Here is a 15,489-nt window from a genome sequence, read left to right on the forward strand (position 1 = left end):
GCAGCTTTTTGGTGGTTAACTAGAAATAATTAACTTTACTGCCTGGTCTAATGGTAAAGAGATCACACTATAATCCTCAGATCTCAGCCTCCTGAGTAGCTATAATTACAGGCGTACTATATTTTTTTGTAAATAAGCAATTCCAAGTGGAATTTAATCTAAAACTTCCTATTAAAAAAAAGAATAACTCCAACATTTCAATCAGCCCTCAATAAGAAAGGAGAAACCAGTGTTCTCTCAGTGAATCGAACCGAAAAATAATTGTTATAATTTGAGTACATGAGACTATAAAAATAAACATAGAGATACAACAGAAGTCTAGGTACTTGGCTCAAGTCACTGGCTACCAAGTGAAAGGGTCTGAGTTCAAGCACTAGTATTCTGAACATTTTAAAAAATTATAAAAGGTAACAATTAAACCAAGGTAATCTTATGTGAAATTTTATTAGATGTAGCTTAACAATCTAGACTTTGGGGCTCAGAATGTGGCTTAGCGATAGAGTGCTTGCCTAACGTGCATGAAGCCCTGGGTTCTATTCCTCAGTACCACATAAACAGAAAAAGAAGGAAGTGAAACAGTGACTCAAGTGGTAGAGTGCTAGCCTTGAGCAAAAGAAGCTCAGGTACAGTGCCCAAGCCCTGAGTTCAAGCCTTAGGACTGGCAAAAAATAAGTTAATTAATTAATTAAAAAATCTAGATGTTGCATTTGTGTTCCAGTCAAAATTAAGTAGTCAAAGGTCTTCTTCAAGGTAAAGTACTTAAGATACTCTCATGATATACCTTTGTTTATAAAAATTTACTCATGGCTGGGTCAAGTAATAGAGCAAGTGTGATGTCGAATCCCAGCATGACCAAAAAAAAAAAAAAATTACTCACAAACAGTTCACGTCACCTTTTTAAGAAAAGAACAAATAAATTGGTAGCCCTTTTGGGTACGTTGTTTTCTTTAACAGGTATTTAAAAGGTCCTTCATATCTATAATCCTAGCTAAGAAGCTGAAGTCTTAGGATCAAGGTTCAAGCAACTCAATTAACCATTAAAAGCTAAGAGTGCAGATGAGGTTTGAGTGGTCTGAGCACCAGCATTGAGCAAAAAGCAAAGTAAGACTGTTAAGGCTTTGAGTTCAAGCTCCAAAATCAGCACAATTAATTAATTTATTTTAAAAAGCAAAAGGTATGTCAGCCCTGTTTCAATCAAAACTCTCAAACAACAAAAACTTTAACACACTATGGAAATCAGCATATAGCCAGTTATTTATTAAAATACTAAAGCAAAAACCTCACCTAAAAGCAATATGCTTGAAGAGAGCACTGTGACTCAAAATGGTAGAGCACTAGGCCTTGAGCAAAAAGCTCAGAGATGGTGCCCAGGACCTGAGTTCAAGCCAATGACTAACAACAACAACAGCACTATGCAAAATTTTATTATTAATAAAATGTTATTAATAAAATGTTAAAAAAAATAATAACATTGTTTGAATGGCTGAACTTGGACTTTAGTATCAGATTTCAGCAGTTTTAGGAATAAAAGGAATTATTGTTGTAACAATACTTTGACACATTAGATGTCATTACAAAACAATTGGGAGCTTGCAGATGGAATACACAGCCTAAGCTCGGGTCATTACTGAGAAGCATGAGCCTCAGCTGGGAAAAGGAGCTAGATGCACAGAGGATACAATAAATCATTACCCCTGTTTACCCAACTCCCAAGCATTTTTAGAGTATAATAATTAGCACCTCATGGGATCTGACACAAATGTTTTAGTTTTAAAGAAAGATCCCTGCCTTGTGCTCTTCCATCCAACATTAATGCAAAATAAAACTTTAACCTATTAATTGCTTCATAGGATACTTCAGCATATTCTTTGATGCAAATATGACCTTGATTATCAGGATGTATTGTACGTGCTGATCAACAAGAAAGCAACAGTGTGATCTCAGAAGTGTCCCAGACATCTGTGCCATCTTAATGGTAGTGTATTAGAGGGGTGCTGTACTCACATGGCCTTGGTCATCGAGTTCATTGTTGGTGAGCTTCAGCTTATCGAAACTGATCACTTGTCTCATCCAAGTCTCCCCAGAGGCAGGTGAGTCTGGATGAATATACACCCTAGGTGGTACGGGGGAGTCGGCATTACCTGCCACCATCCATTTAGAGCTGTGATAAACATACCTAGAAAGCAAAGCAAAGATTCTCAGAATGTGTACTATCCTTTTCCTGGACTTTCCAAGTTACTAGCATCAGACACAATGTGAACCCTTTTTAAAAGAAGTCTAAAATACTCTGGTTTTCTCTTTACACTTGAAATAAGCCTTTAAGCACTTTTCAATGTTTCTGAAATAGTGGGGGTAAGATACTAAGGACTTAGTGAAAAAGTATGTGCATTATCCTCCTGGGAAGCAAGTATCTTAATTCTAAGGAATGATACTTACATTAGCATTGCCATCTGTATTTTCTCTTTTTTACCTTAATACTCAATTGATATGAAAAAGCTATGAAATCGGCAAGCCTACTTGTAAGAAAATCTAAAACATTTGAAAGGTGTATCTTAACATATTCAATTTCCTTGAAGATCACCCATTTTAGATTTATATGCAGGCTGATGAGGCAGAGGAGAGGACATTTTCATGCTTTTATAGGGAAAAAAGTTTTATCTTATATTACTTAGAATTTTTTCCTAATGCTCTAACACTATAAGCTGAGAATAAGACAATTCAGTTTAATTTAAAATTTTTGAATAATTATAAAAATATAAGCTACTATTAATCTATTTTGCTTTACTCTTGTAAGAAACTTTTGGAAAATACTTTTCCAACACCACTAATTAAAGTACAACTCACCCTTTGAAAATGATAGCAAATTTAATTAGTGTTGCTTTCCTTTTTTTTTTCTTTTTCTTTTCATTCTTATTTTTATTTATTTTGGTTTTTTGCCACTACTGAGTCTTGAACTCAGGGCTGTGTGCTGTCACTTAGTTTATCACTCAAGACTGGCACTCTATTATTTGAGCCACAACTCCACTTTTGGCTTTTTGATCATTACTTGTAGATAAAAGTCTCAGAAACTTGCCAACTGCTGGTGGCTCATGTCTGTAATCCTAGCTAATCAGGAGGCTGATCACCTTTGAAGCCCCCCTGGATAAGAAAGTCCAGGAGACTCTCATCTCCAATTGACCATCAGAAAACCTGAAGTGGTGCTATGGCTCAAAGTGGTAGAAAGCTAGCCCTGAGAAAAAAGAATAATAATGCTTAAGGACAGTACCAGGCCCTAAATATTCAAGTCCCATGCCAGACTAAAAAAAAAAAAAAAAAGTCTGTCTCTTTCTGCCTGAGCTAACTTTGAACCACAATTCTCAGATCTCAGACCTCCTGAGCAGATAGGATTACCAGCATGAGCCCCAAGTGGCTGGGTTTAATATTACTTTTCTAAGTAAGAGAAAAATATCCCATTCTTTTATTTTTATGTCAAATAAACTGAATAGTAACAAAACAGTTAAATTACAAAGTTCCAAGTAATATGTGATATCTGAAAATCTTACTATATTAAGATGATAATTTATTAATGTTAGTCAAAAACTAGGATCTCTGATCTGCAGGTCTGGCTCAGGTATGGCCTGAATAGCAAAGCCTAAGTTTAAACCCTGGTACAACAACAAAAGAGAGAGAGAGAGAGAGAGAGAGAGAGAGAGAGAGAGAGAGAGAGGAGAGAGGAGAGAGAGAAGAAAACAATAAATACTCTTAGATATTTTCTACCATTTGTGTGTTAAACATTGCATATGATTTTATAGCAATAACTCGTCAATAGTCTTTAAAAATTCTATTTGTGTAGTATACAGATTTTTTTTTGTAAATAGCATGAAACAATCATAAAGCAAGCCTCTTTACTTCAACTGCGGTCCGGTTCTCTTGAGTCAAATATGCTGGTATTTAATTCCTTTTCTTAGGGAAAATAGAATCTACCACAAATGTTTAAGAATTTTCCTTTAATTAGTATTCTGTAATTTTTAACAAATAAGTTTCTAGCAATGGACTATTACAAATATTAATTTTATATTACAATTGGCAATCATTTTTAACGTGATCAAATAACATTGTTTGAGATTGTCACAAGTTTTATAAGAATGCTGAAAAAGTTGGAAAATAAAATGAAAATATTAGAAAGCTATACTTTTATATAAATTTGATTACTACCAAAATAGTTATGTATTCAGTCAAAACTGCAAAATTATGCATATTGAACAGTTCAAAACTACACATCCACTAAGAAAATAAGTGCTAGATTTACACATTCTTTGCAAAACATTTTTAAATACAAATATTAATAAATTTTTAAGATGCAACATAAATGAAAGCAAATTTATGTTTTACAATTTCATTTTTAAAATCTAGCATTTAAATACTGATGTATAGCTTTTTCTTACTTTCTTAAATCAATGTTTATTTATTCCTTGTGAGAGTACGTAAAAATTGGTTTAGTAAAATAAAGTAGTGAAATTTTATAAAAAGAGATTTAGAAGAAGAAACAAGATTAAAACTCAGAAAAGAATGATTTCCAGCTCCATGAAAAAGTACAGGACCACAGATATGGGGAGACAAAGGGTGAACAAATGCAGTATTGGTGCTCACTAGACAATATATTGAAAATGAATTACACAATTTGTGGATGAAGATCGGATGGAAAAACTGGGAGAGAGTGAGGGAAGGGGTAACACTGTCTATAAAGAAATGTACTCTTTATCTGACTTATGTAACTATAACTTCACTGAACACCACCTCATAGCAACAATAATATTTAAAAGAGAATTACATTATTTTTCTCAATATCAAAACAAATAACAGTATGACTTTTAAATCATGTATATTTAATAAATCAATGCTTTCCAATTTCTGTTAGGCAGTAAATAACTTTTGCAAAATGTCTAAATAATTAATTAAAACAAGTGATATACCTTATATAAAATGACAAATAAAATTCAATTTTTATTACTCATTTTGGTAGTATTTCAAAAGTCTACATTCATATTAAAATCTGTGCACTTTCAAAACTATAAACCAGCGCCAGCTTCACAGAAAAGACTCAAAAATTTAAGTGACTCAAAATCTGTTTTTGTTTAAAAACTTACTCTACACTGTTCATTGTGTATTTATGACAGTGAGAAACAAGAGGGAGAGAGAAAACATTAAATTCAAGACTTCCTTTTTAAAACTGTAGCACTTAAGTATCAGAAAAATAAAAAGCACTGTCATTCAAACTTTGTGATTTGCTTTATGCAGAAGTGAGAGAGCAAAGTTTGGCTTGAAAATGAAAAACACATATCCTTTCACAGTTTATCTCATGTTTAATTAGTAATTCTTTCTAAACCTGAATATTATAAAATTTCTATAAAACAATTCTTAACTTCCAACCAAAAAAAAAAGCCAAGGGTAACAGTTCATTACCAGTTCAGAGATACCTTAATATCACAATGAATTAAGACATACTAGTTTTCTAACTTGTACACAAACAATTTTCTCAGTTTAAAGGGGAAATGCTTTTAATGATTTTACATGTAACAAGACATAGGAAACTAATGTGAAGATGAAAACCATGAAGAATGTACACTTTATTTACTAGAATGGGTCTCTATAAACGACACACCGTTTCCTCTCAAAACTGGAACTGAAACGTGAAGTAGCACAAAAGATAAGTTTAGCTTAACTACACCAAATTAGCCTTTTAAAAATCTCAAAGATTAAAGACATTTCTGCATCAATTAAAAGTAAAAAAAAAAAAATAGAAAACAAAAACAACTTCCCATGTTTGCTGTAGAAGGCACCATCTGGGCTGCTGGAACCCAGGGATCTGGAAAATCTACAGGTTAGAGGGGGGTAGGGGGGAAATACAGTTGTCACAGATAAAACAGTCACTAAGTGTGCAAAATCCTAGTGTTTTCTTATCCTGTATCCAATCACTGTACCTGTATCGTTTATTATCCACAGGTACAATATCCATGGCAATATAATACTGCTGGTGAGGATCTAATCCTGAGATCTTCACTCTCATTGCAGGAAACATTCGCCTGTTCATAAGAGAAGGGAGAAGAAGAGGGTTTGATTTTGCTTTTGTTTGTGATTAAGAATAAAGAACATATATAGCAAAGATATCTCTCTAATCTGTATTCTAAATGTAGAAAATTTATAGCATCCATTTTGGTACTATAAAGTGCCCGAACATAGATCATATCAAACTGAAGGTTTTTTTTAATGCAATTTGTTGTACACTGTGCACATGTGGTCCATGTTTACTGAAGTGTCACTAGAGCTAAAAATAAAAGAATTGCACATTTCAGAAATAATGGCATTCTAGAAACCATTTCTTAAACAAAATCAATAAGCACATTTACTTTAATAAATACAAATATTAAAATAACCACATGGTAGGAATAGAATTTTCAAATTTCTGAAAGGTGATAAAATATCTTATGATGTGAAATTTTAAAAGGGTTATAAAAAAACCACAAGGAGCCAATGTGCCATGCTATAACCAAACAATATGTTCTTTATTGAGACAGGACTTCCTGTCTGCAGCATGGTGAAGGTGAAGTGCAAAACTTGCTCTAAATTTGAAAGGTATAGTAAAACTTCTTTATTGAAAACAGAAACTAAACACAATGTATATTTACCAAATCCTTCCCCCACCCTACCTCAAAAAATGTTTCTTTTTTTTTTTTACCATGGTTATTTGAAACGTTGGTAATGAAAGCAAATGAAAATCTTTTTTCTCTTTGCTTCCCTGAGATGCGTATCAAAGGAAATGCAAAATAAATGTGCCTATCCCTTCAAAAGAAAATGACCACCTAAGGCAAATTATTGTATATAAAAAACACAGAAGAGGCAAATTATTGTATATAAAAAATACAGACGTTTACTCTTTTTGAATGTTCTTTCAATGACGTATATCTAAGACCCTTCCAGAGAATCTAACTTTGGTTAATTTAACCAAATGGCACAATGTTCAGTAGTTATTTACCAATTTTTTTTCTATAACTGTTATTAAAGACCACACATGGGGGGGGGGAGTTCATGATTAAGCATGAAAACAGTTTAATACATTGGCTGTTGTAGTGTTACTTCAGTGCACCTGTAAGATAAAGAATAAAGGTGTTTAACTATATCCTTTATAAGACAACTGTTGCTTTGTGTTGTTGAAGACCAAATTTGGATCATTAATAAAAGCTCGGTGAAAATGTAGACGGTACCATATGGATTCAATAAAATGGTTTTGTAATTTCTAATAAATTTGGATACTTTTTTGCTATCCAGGTTTTTACCATGTGTACTCCCTGAAAGAGTTGCGTGTGCTTTTTAAAGTTCCGTTTAAGGAAACATTATTCATAGATCTCCTTGCACTAAATGAACTGAAAACTTTAAAATGTAAATGTTCCTACCTCAAATTAATACGATGTGACCAACAAATTCATTTATTTTAATAAGTGATGGATGTGCAAGTTTCATACTTCAAAAAAGCAAAACTATATGTATATATTTAGCATTCTTCACCAAATTTAAGCAAACAGATTGGATTTAAGGTAGGAAAAAAATTTAACCGTGTAGCTGTAAATCTATAAACAGGATGATTTTTAAAAATCAGAGTCATTATTCTTACAGCTATAGACGATCAAACCTGCGTCTTAATGAAAAGTTACCGCTACTTTTCATCCTAGTATGAAAACAGCGTAATATTTCGTGTTCTTGAAGCGTCCGGAAATATGATAAAGGACCAGCCTGGAGACTTAGCTTCCAAAAAATATGAGGAGGGACGAATCTATCCTCTAGTTTCAGAACAGGTAACTACAACCTGAAGAAGTGATCTTGTATCTCCGACTCCTTCGAATTCTAAACTGCAATTACCGGGAGACCACGGCCTGCCTGAGCCCCTCAGAACCACACTCCGGCCAGCCTTTTAAAAGCGAGGGGCCGGGACCAGTTCCCCTCCCTCGGAAGAAAAAGCTCCCAGCGCTCCCAACCGAGGAGTGGGCTGGGGCTGGCCCGGGTCCTCCACGGAGTCAGCGTGGTGGCTCCACCATACCTGCCGGCTTTGGTGATGATCATCTCCGTCCCAATCTCGTGAAAGCGCTTCCAGAGTTCAGCTCCTTGCAGATCTACCCTGGGGGCCTGCGGGGAGGGCAGCGGGGTCCCCGGCCGGGCCAGGGCGGGCGTCGGGGACGCTTTAGGGGAACCTCCTGGAGAAGCCAGTGGGGAAGCGCCTTGCAGGAAGCCGTCCTCAGCGCCTCCTGGACAGCAAAGGGCAGAGATGGGGCACCGGTGAGGGCTCCCCAAGGGAGGACAGCCGGAGAGACCTCGTCTGCGACCGGCAACCAAGAAGGAAAGGGCTGGGAGCCGGGGGACACTGTCACAGTTATCCGGGCCTCCAGACGGCCAGGCCCCTTCTGCCCAGGGGCTCCGGACACTGAATGCGGCCTGCCCGGCCCCCGTGTCCTCAGACCCGGGGAGACACACGGGCCACGTCCGCCCCACCCTACAGCCGCCTCGGGCTTCTCAGCGCCGGGAGACGCGTGTCCGCAGGCCAAGACCCCCGGGCACGCTGCGACTCTCCGTGGCGCACGCCCCCGGGTGCGCCCCAGGCCCCGAGTCCAGGACCGCTCTCTCGACAGGCATCTGAGGCGCCGCTGGCCCGGTCTGATGCATTTTCTAGAAACTTCTTCAGACCTGGCTCTCGCTGCCCCAGGCTCTTTAATTCTATCATCAGAGCAGCTAGAAGCGGGCAAAGAGGCACGGGCCATGCCCACCCGCCATCGCAGGAGTCGCTGGAGGGAATCTGGAAGGAAACGACGTGTGCAAATACGCCGCCCTCCCTAGCTACCTTGCACACCCGGTCTAGGGCCTGCACTCCGGTTTCGGGGGGAGGAAGGGAGGTTAGGCCAGGCCGTGGCCCGTCACCCCAACCCAGCCCTGCGCTTTAAAAAAAATCAGTAAAGTGAAAACAGCACCCATGGGTCGCAACCCCCAGGGAAGCAGATGGGGGAAAGCACATCCGCCCCGCCGGGTTCCGCGACTAGCCGCAGCCCGCCGAGGGCGCGGGCGCCCAGTGGGACGACGGCAGCTTCCTAGGCGAGGCTGGAACTCATCTTAGGCATCTGTCGGGTGACCTGGTTGTACCGAGAGCCAAGCGCAGGATCCCCCCAACCCGGACCCAGGCGTTGGAGGTTCGAGCGGTGTCGGCCGCTGTGGGATCCGGGGCCCGGGGCGCACCCGCGCCCACAGACGCGCAGAAGCTCAGGTTCGCCGAGCCGTGCCGACCCGGGCGGGAAGGGGCCACTCACCCGCGGCTCCTCCGGAGCCACAGCTCCGCTCCAGGTCGGCGCAGCTCCGGGCCGGGCCCGACGCCGCCCCGGCTAGTGGTGGCGGGTGCGCTGCTCCCTCATCTCCCTCCGAGGAACTCTTTTCGGCCGCGCCGCTCGTGCGGCTGCAGCCTCCGTCGTCCGCGGCCCCGGCTGCCTCTTCCCCGCCTAGCTTTCGCCGCTTCTTTTGGAGCTGTTGCTGCTTCTCGGCGCCGATCAGCGCCTCCACGGAGAAAGCGTGCGCCTTGAGGCTGAGCATGCTGCACGGAGAGCCCCTCCGCTTCTCGGCCATCCCCGCCGCCCGGCGCCCGCCCGCCCCTCTCTCATATACACCCACGCGGGCACACACACGCGCGCGCGCTCTCCGGGCCCCACCAACAGCTGAACAACTCTCGGGGCCTCCCGAGATCTGCCCCCTTCCCCCAGCCGCGGGCAAACACAACTGTGGCGTTTCCTCTTTCTGGCTTGCGTTGGGATCCGAAGAACCAGGGATGAGACCGCCAAGTTTCCTTCCCCGGGCTCTGGCGCGCTCTCACTGCGGCACTCCTCCGCTCCCACCCCCTGCACGTCCTCCGACTGCTCCAAGATCTGCCTCGACTGATGCGCCAGGGAGGACTAACATGAGAAAGAAAAAAAAAAAAACACTCTGCGGACACAAATTAGGGATTGTAATTGAAATTTGTTGCCTTGATCTGTCAGCACTTCCAAGCAGGAGAGCGGTGGGAAGAACTTGCTCATTAGTGTCAATAAAGCGGAGAGGGGCGGAGCCCAGAGAATTGTCAATCATCCAGATGGCTGGCCAATCGGAAGGCGCCGGCTCTGCGCAACCCGCGCCCACTTCCTTAGAAGGTTGGAAAGGAAAAAAGAAAAAAAAAGAAGAAAACGTCCGGAGCGCAAAGCGCCGCCATCTGGCTTGGGCTTGCCAGCCGCTCTCGGAACCCAGTTGGTCTCGCCACCGCCCACGAGACCAGTCCAGCCCGAACTTTCCAGTTTCTTCTCTCCCTTGGACCTGCGAAGACGGAAACCCTTAGCTTTAAACAGAGAAAAGCACCAAGTGAGCATATCAAAGGTTCATAGAACCTTAAATCACCAGTCCCACAGCCACATCAATTGCCACAACGTAGAACGTTTGTGGAGGTGGTGAGAATTCACGTCCTTCAAGTCGGTAGTCCTATTTAAACATTCCCATGTTTAGTAGCACCGTGGCAATAAGTTTAAATTTTACCCTGTGGATTTTATGCAGGAAAAACGGGTTCAAAATATTTACAGCCTTTATATTTCGAAACAAAATATTATAGATATGTTAAGTTTCGTATAAACTAATTGGAAAAGCCATGTCTTTTTCTGGAGACTCCCTTTTCTTTCAGAGAGTTGTAGTTACTTTAAAGCAAGGTTGTGGGATTTTAACTGTATATTTTCACTTGTATAGACAACTCGAACGCTCCCCCTGAAATCTTCCAGAAGATTTTTTTTTTCATTTCGATAAATACTATTTTATATGATCAGAGGCACAGAGAAAGTAAAATAAATTTTAAGACTCAATTGCAGGTTTTTTTTTAAAGTCAGTGATTTACAATAGCTTCTCATTTCCCCAATTTACCACATTTGTATCAGGATTTTACAATATGTTTCTTTAAGAGATATTGAAAACAACACTTTTTAATTGAGTGACAACAAATATGTACGTGCAGTTTGCTTTAGACTTCCACCTAAACTTTTCTCTGGGGTTAAAAAAAATTTTTTTTTGGCAGAATATTTCTCTGTAGAATAAAACAATTATATTGTACGGAGATTTCATAGTCCTCTTAACCATTGGTATAAAATGCGTGACAAATGAGGGGTTCTTGTTTGTTTGTTTTCTTCTGACTTGGTACAACTGGGACCAATCTTTTTTTTTTTTCGGTATTTTACCGTAGCTGGAGAAGCTCGCAGTTCCTTCAATGCTGGTCAGCACAGTTGGAGCAGGACTGCGCTGGAGGCGATCAGAGGCTCCCGGGGGGCCTTCCAAACACTCCCTCCCCCCACCCTCCAGCCTCCAAACCCTGAAAGACTTAGCAATATCCCTGCGGTGGATGCTTCTTTTAGATACTTGAGAAATGGATTCAATTGGAAGATGTTTTGAATTCACAAAAGAAAGGCTGTGTCACTGTTTTGGAGTTGAATTCACAAAAGAATGGCTCTGTCACTGTTTTTGGAGTTGAATTCACAAAAGAGAGGCTGTGCCGCTGTTTTTGGAGCTATCTGGGGACCCAAGTTTAACTGTGTCAGGCTGATATTTTGTCCAAAAATAAATAAATAAAATCCTACTTGTAAAGTTTGTTGGAGGTTAAAAATGGCATTGCAAGCACAAGCTGCCTTGAGAGTTTGGGCGGGAAAGATGTTAGCTGAAGTGAACTAGCCAGGGTGTATGCCCAAAGCTGGGAAGCTCCAGCCTCTCCGCCCTCTAAGCAGCTGCGTGCGTGATTAGAGCGCTGGGTCCCAGGTCCAGCTCTCCCCAAGCCGGTGGAGCTGCGACCCGCAGCTCCTCCAAAACACCCTTCAGCCTTGGGGATTTAGAAGTACCATGGCCCAGAATGGAGTCGCTGGAACCATTGGGCCCACTCGGACAGGGTGTTCCAGGAGGCTGGTCCCTAGAAAATTAAAAAAAAAACAAAACAAAAACCAACAAAAAGAAAACATGCCGTTTCCAGACGCGAAGACTGTCGTTTTCACACTGATTGAGAAATCTGATCAAGACCTCAGCTTTTTCTTTGGACCGTACAGTTCCAGATCTGCTTTTCTGAACTATTCACTTCTTTTGCCTTTTCCCCTGTAGCTAGAGGCACAACAGACTTCAGAACTTGGGAGATCTGTATTCACCACATCAACCAAGACAGAAAAATCTAGCTTCACTGACATCCACAGGGTCAAAACAAGCAAACAATAATCCTTAGAAACAATTCAAGTGTGCGCAGGTAGCCCGGGGGCAGGACGAGGGCGCTAGCTCCCTTGGTCCTGGTTCCAGCTGGGCTTCGGGAACTTTTCCCTATAGGATAGCACAGACTCTGACTTCCTCTTACTTTCAGGCTACGGGTCTCAGGCTCGAGGACACAGCAGGACCAGAGGTCTCCTTTCCTACCTAGCAGTCATCAGAGACTATATAGCTCACTCCCACTTTGGCTCCCAGAGATGGGGAAGGAACCTCTCCAGGGTACCTGAGAGAGGCTAGCTCCAAACTGGTTGGCCTTGGTGTGAAGGCTAAGCCATAGTTTCGCCAGGCCTTTCCTCAACAGTGTGACAGGCTGTGGTGGGACCCAACTAGATTCCTGAGCTTTTCCAGCAAAGGAAATTCGGATAAAATGCCTATGCATTAAGCAGAACCTCTAAATTAGTGATCAAGCAGCGCTTTTGCAAGTGTCTCTCTGCATATGAACGTGTAACTGCTCCTGTGCACACGTTTTGTGTGTGACTGTGTATGTGCTCATGTCCACCTGTGCAGATGCAAACATGGGAGAAGTGTGTGCCTCTTGTCACTTTAAGCGAGAAATTTTTTTTTTCCAATAGGAGCTACATTAAAGAAATGATCGCAAATAAAGTACACTATTAGGCCTCTAGCAAAAAGAGACATATTCTGTTTCAAATAAGTCACCCATGCAATGAGTCAATTCCAGGAGCTTGCTGGAAGACTGCGAGAGAGGCAAAAGATCTTGAGAGTCCAAGTCCAGCTGTATTGAAATTTATTCTTTTATTTAAAATAATTGCAAAACCCCACTGTGTCTAATGGCTCCTACAAAGCTTTTTGACCTGGAGCTTTTTTTTTTAAAACTCATCATCGATTATCCCTATAGAGTTAATATTTCATTTCCCGTAATTTGGAAGATAGTTCGTTGCTAAATAATCGGTTTTTATGTTCTAAAACTGAAGGTTTTATAGGATAGGAATTCACTCTTTACACGGATCTTTGTTTTTATTTTGTTTTGCACTCGACAATCGCTGTACAGAAATTTTAGCCCTTACATTTTACTCTAGGATTGGAAACCTGCCACGAGGAGGAGGTGGTCCCCAAGGTTACATCTTGTGGTCCCTGAATTTCTAAACAGGACCCGTACTTGCTTTTCATTCATAAAGAGACATTTATTATTAGCTGAAAGTCATGGGGAAAAATACAGAAACAGTGGGTGAGCCAGGACCAAACCAAACAGCAAGAGGAGTCGTTGTCTGTGTCGCATTTTAATTTAGAGACACAGATATCAGATGCCACTGCTTTGATGGACAAGCAGATACAAAAAATCAAGACCGAAGTTCCCTCTCATTCTTTTGCCTTTCCCTCTAACCTGGGTTAATGAGAATAAGAATCACAACGTGCACACATTTACAAGGGTTAGGGGAGAAAACGCTGGCGGCCGGAGTTCTCCGGAGCTTATTCCTGCAGCTACAAACCCAGGCCGGCAGGAACTGGATATCAGAGCCCGAATCCGCGTAGCTCCTGTACCTGGCTCCCACACAAACACCACCACGGGGTTGGTTGCCTTTCTTTGCTTGTTTATTTGTTTTGTTTGTCTTTTGGTTTTTCTTTCTTCTCCCACCCAACAACTGGTTCGATTAGCTGAGACTGAGGCCCACTATTTAAGGATCCAGGAAGACCAAGGAGGAGTCCTTCCAGGTCCCTAGGCGCTCACACTCAGTTTCTCTTCTAATTTTGATTTTTTTTTTCAGTCAATACTCCTCTCTCTAAAATTCCGAAGAGGTGCGCGAGTTGAGGAGAGATAAATGAGTGGAGTTGGAAGGTAAACTTGCCTTTATTCCTCCCTCCCCTCTTCCCCCAAGTTTTTCACCTTGGAGAGAGAGTCTTTCTAACTCAGCACACGGAAGACTGAGAAAGTACAGAGCTTGCCAGGCATCCAGAAGAAAACTCGTGCTTTAATGAAGCTTTTCTCTTCGGGTTCAGTTTCTAGAAATACCTGCTTTACCTTTAGACCCTCCTGTAATTTGTATTCACCCTCTGCCTCACTAACCCCACACTTCTCTCTCACTTCCATTATCTATGAGGATCAATGGCAGAAATGATGGAGAAGACCACATTATCTCCATCACAATATCTGATCCAAAAGTAGACAGGTTGAAAGAGATAAATGAAATTAAAACCAGAAGTAAAGAAATACCCCAAGACAAGTAGCAGGCTGTTGCTAATACCAGTACTGCAAATGAGACAATGAATGGGAAAATTTAATTAAGCAACATTCTCAAACTAGCTAATGGACAGTAATTTAGACTCTACAAAATCATGGTTAAATTGTTGCCCAAAGTATACAGTTTTATATTCTTTGAATTAAATACTTCATCCTCTTTGACTCTCTATAAATAAGAATTGAAAATGAAACTAAACAAGGCTCCATTTAAGAAAGACTAAGTGTTGTGTTTAGTGTTTTTTCTTCTTGTTGTTTCTCATTATTATGGGCTTTTGTCTCTCTTTTTAATTTTTTTTTCAGGAGTATGGAAGCCAGGCTAGCCTCAGACTCCTGAGCTTAGGCGATCCTCTTACCTCTGCCTTTAGAGTAGCTTGGACTCAGGTCTCCAGCCATCATTCTGAGTTTTTGTACTCACTTTTAATGAGAAAAATTATTATACTTTCTAGTTGGCTAGAAACTGGACACTGTTCTTGTATTTTATGTAAGTGATCAAACTTTTAGTGACAATTTTGCATGCATTTCAAATAATCTGCTGAGAGAATTAAAATGAAGAGTATGAATGTAATTTCCTCATATTTTCATTCCAACAGATGAAACATTTCATTTTCAGATGAATGATAGGACTTTTTCACTGATTAAAGAAATGAAGGAAGGGATAACAAGTTTGACAAGAAATATACTCACTACCTTATTTATGTAACTGTGACCTCTCTTAACAATAAAATTAAAATAAAAATACCACTTGAATTGTGTGTGAGGAAGAAGTGAGCTACTGAAAAATAGTACTAACATCAAGAACAAACCCTACACTTAAGTATATGGCAAAAAATTGACAAGAAAGAATAGCTTTTGTATGTAAACTTGTTTTGTCTCATGTCTAATTGGCAAACTCTTTTCTCCTTTAAGAAGTGTATTTTGAGTGAGAAATGTTAGGCTCCTCCCCTCTTTTTCAATATAAAATCTTTCAACTTTGTCTC

The 15,489-nt window shown here is 40.6% G+C and overlaps 1 protein-coding gene across 1 annotated transcript in view; it reads right to left on the minus strand.

Moving 5' to 3' along the window:
- Nucleotides 1-9,636, minus strand: part of Tbx18 (T-box transcription factor 18) — a 29,080-nt gene extending 19,444 nt beyond the window's left edge. The window contains exons 1-4 of the mRNA XM_042672215.1: nt 9,327-9,636; nt 8,072-8,276; nt 5,961-6,062; nt 2,005-2,176 (exon numbers count right to left, since the gene is read on the minus strand). Coding sequence (XP_042528149.1) covers nt 2,005-2,176; nt 5,961-6,062; nt 8,072-8,276; nt 9,327-9,636 — 789 coding nt within the window. The remainder of the gene's footprint in view (nt 1-2,004; nt 2,177-5,960; nt 6,063-8,071; nt 8,277-9,326) is intronic.
- Between the last annotated feature and the right edge of the window lie 5,853 nt (nt 9,637-15,489).

Source organism: Dipodomys spectabilis, unplaced genomic scaffold, assembly GCF_019054845.1.
Source record: "Dipodomys spectabilis isolate Male_0828 unplaced genomic scaffold, ASM1905484v1 ptg000684l, whole genome shotgun sequence".
NCBI classification, from domain to species: domain Eukaryota; kingdom Metazoa; phylum Chordata; class Mammalia; order Rodentia; family Heteromyidae; genus Dipodomys; species Dipodomys spectabilis.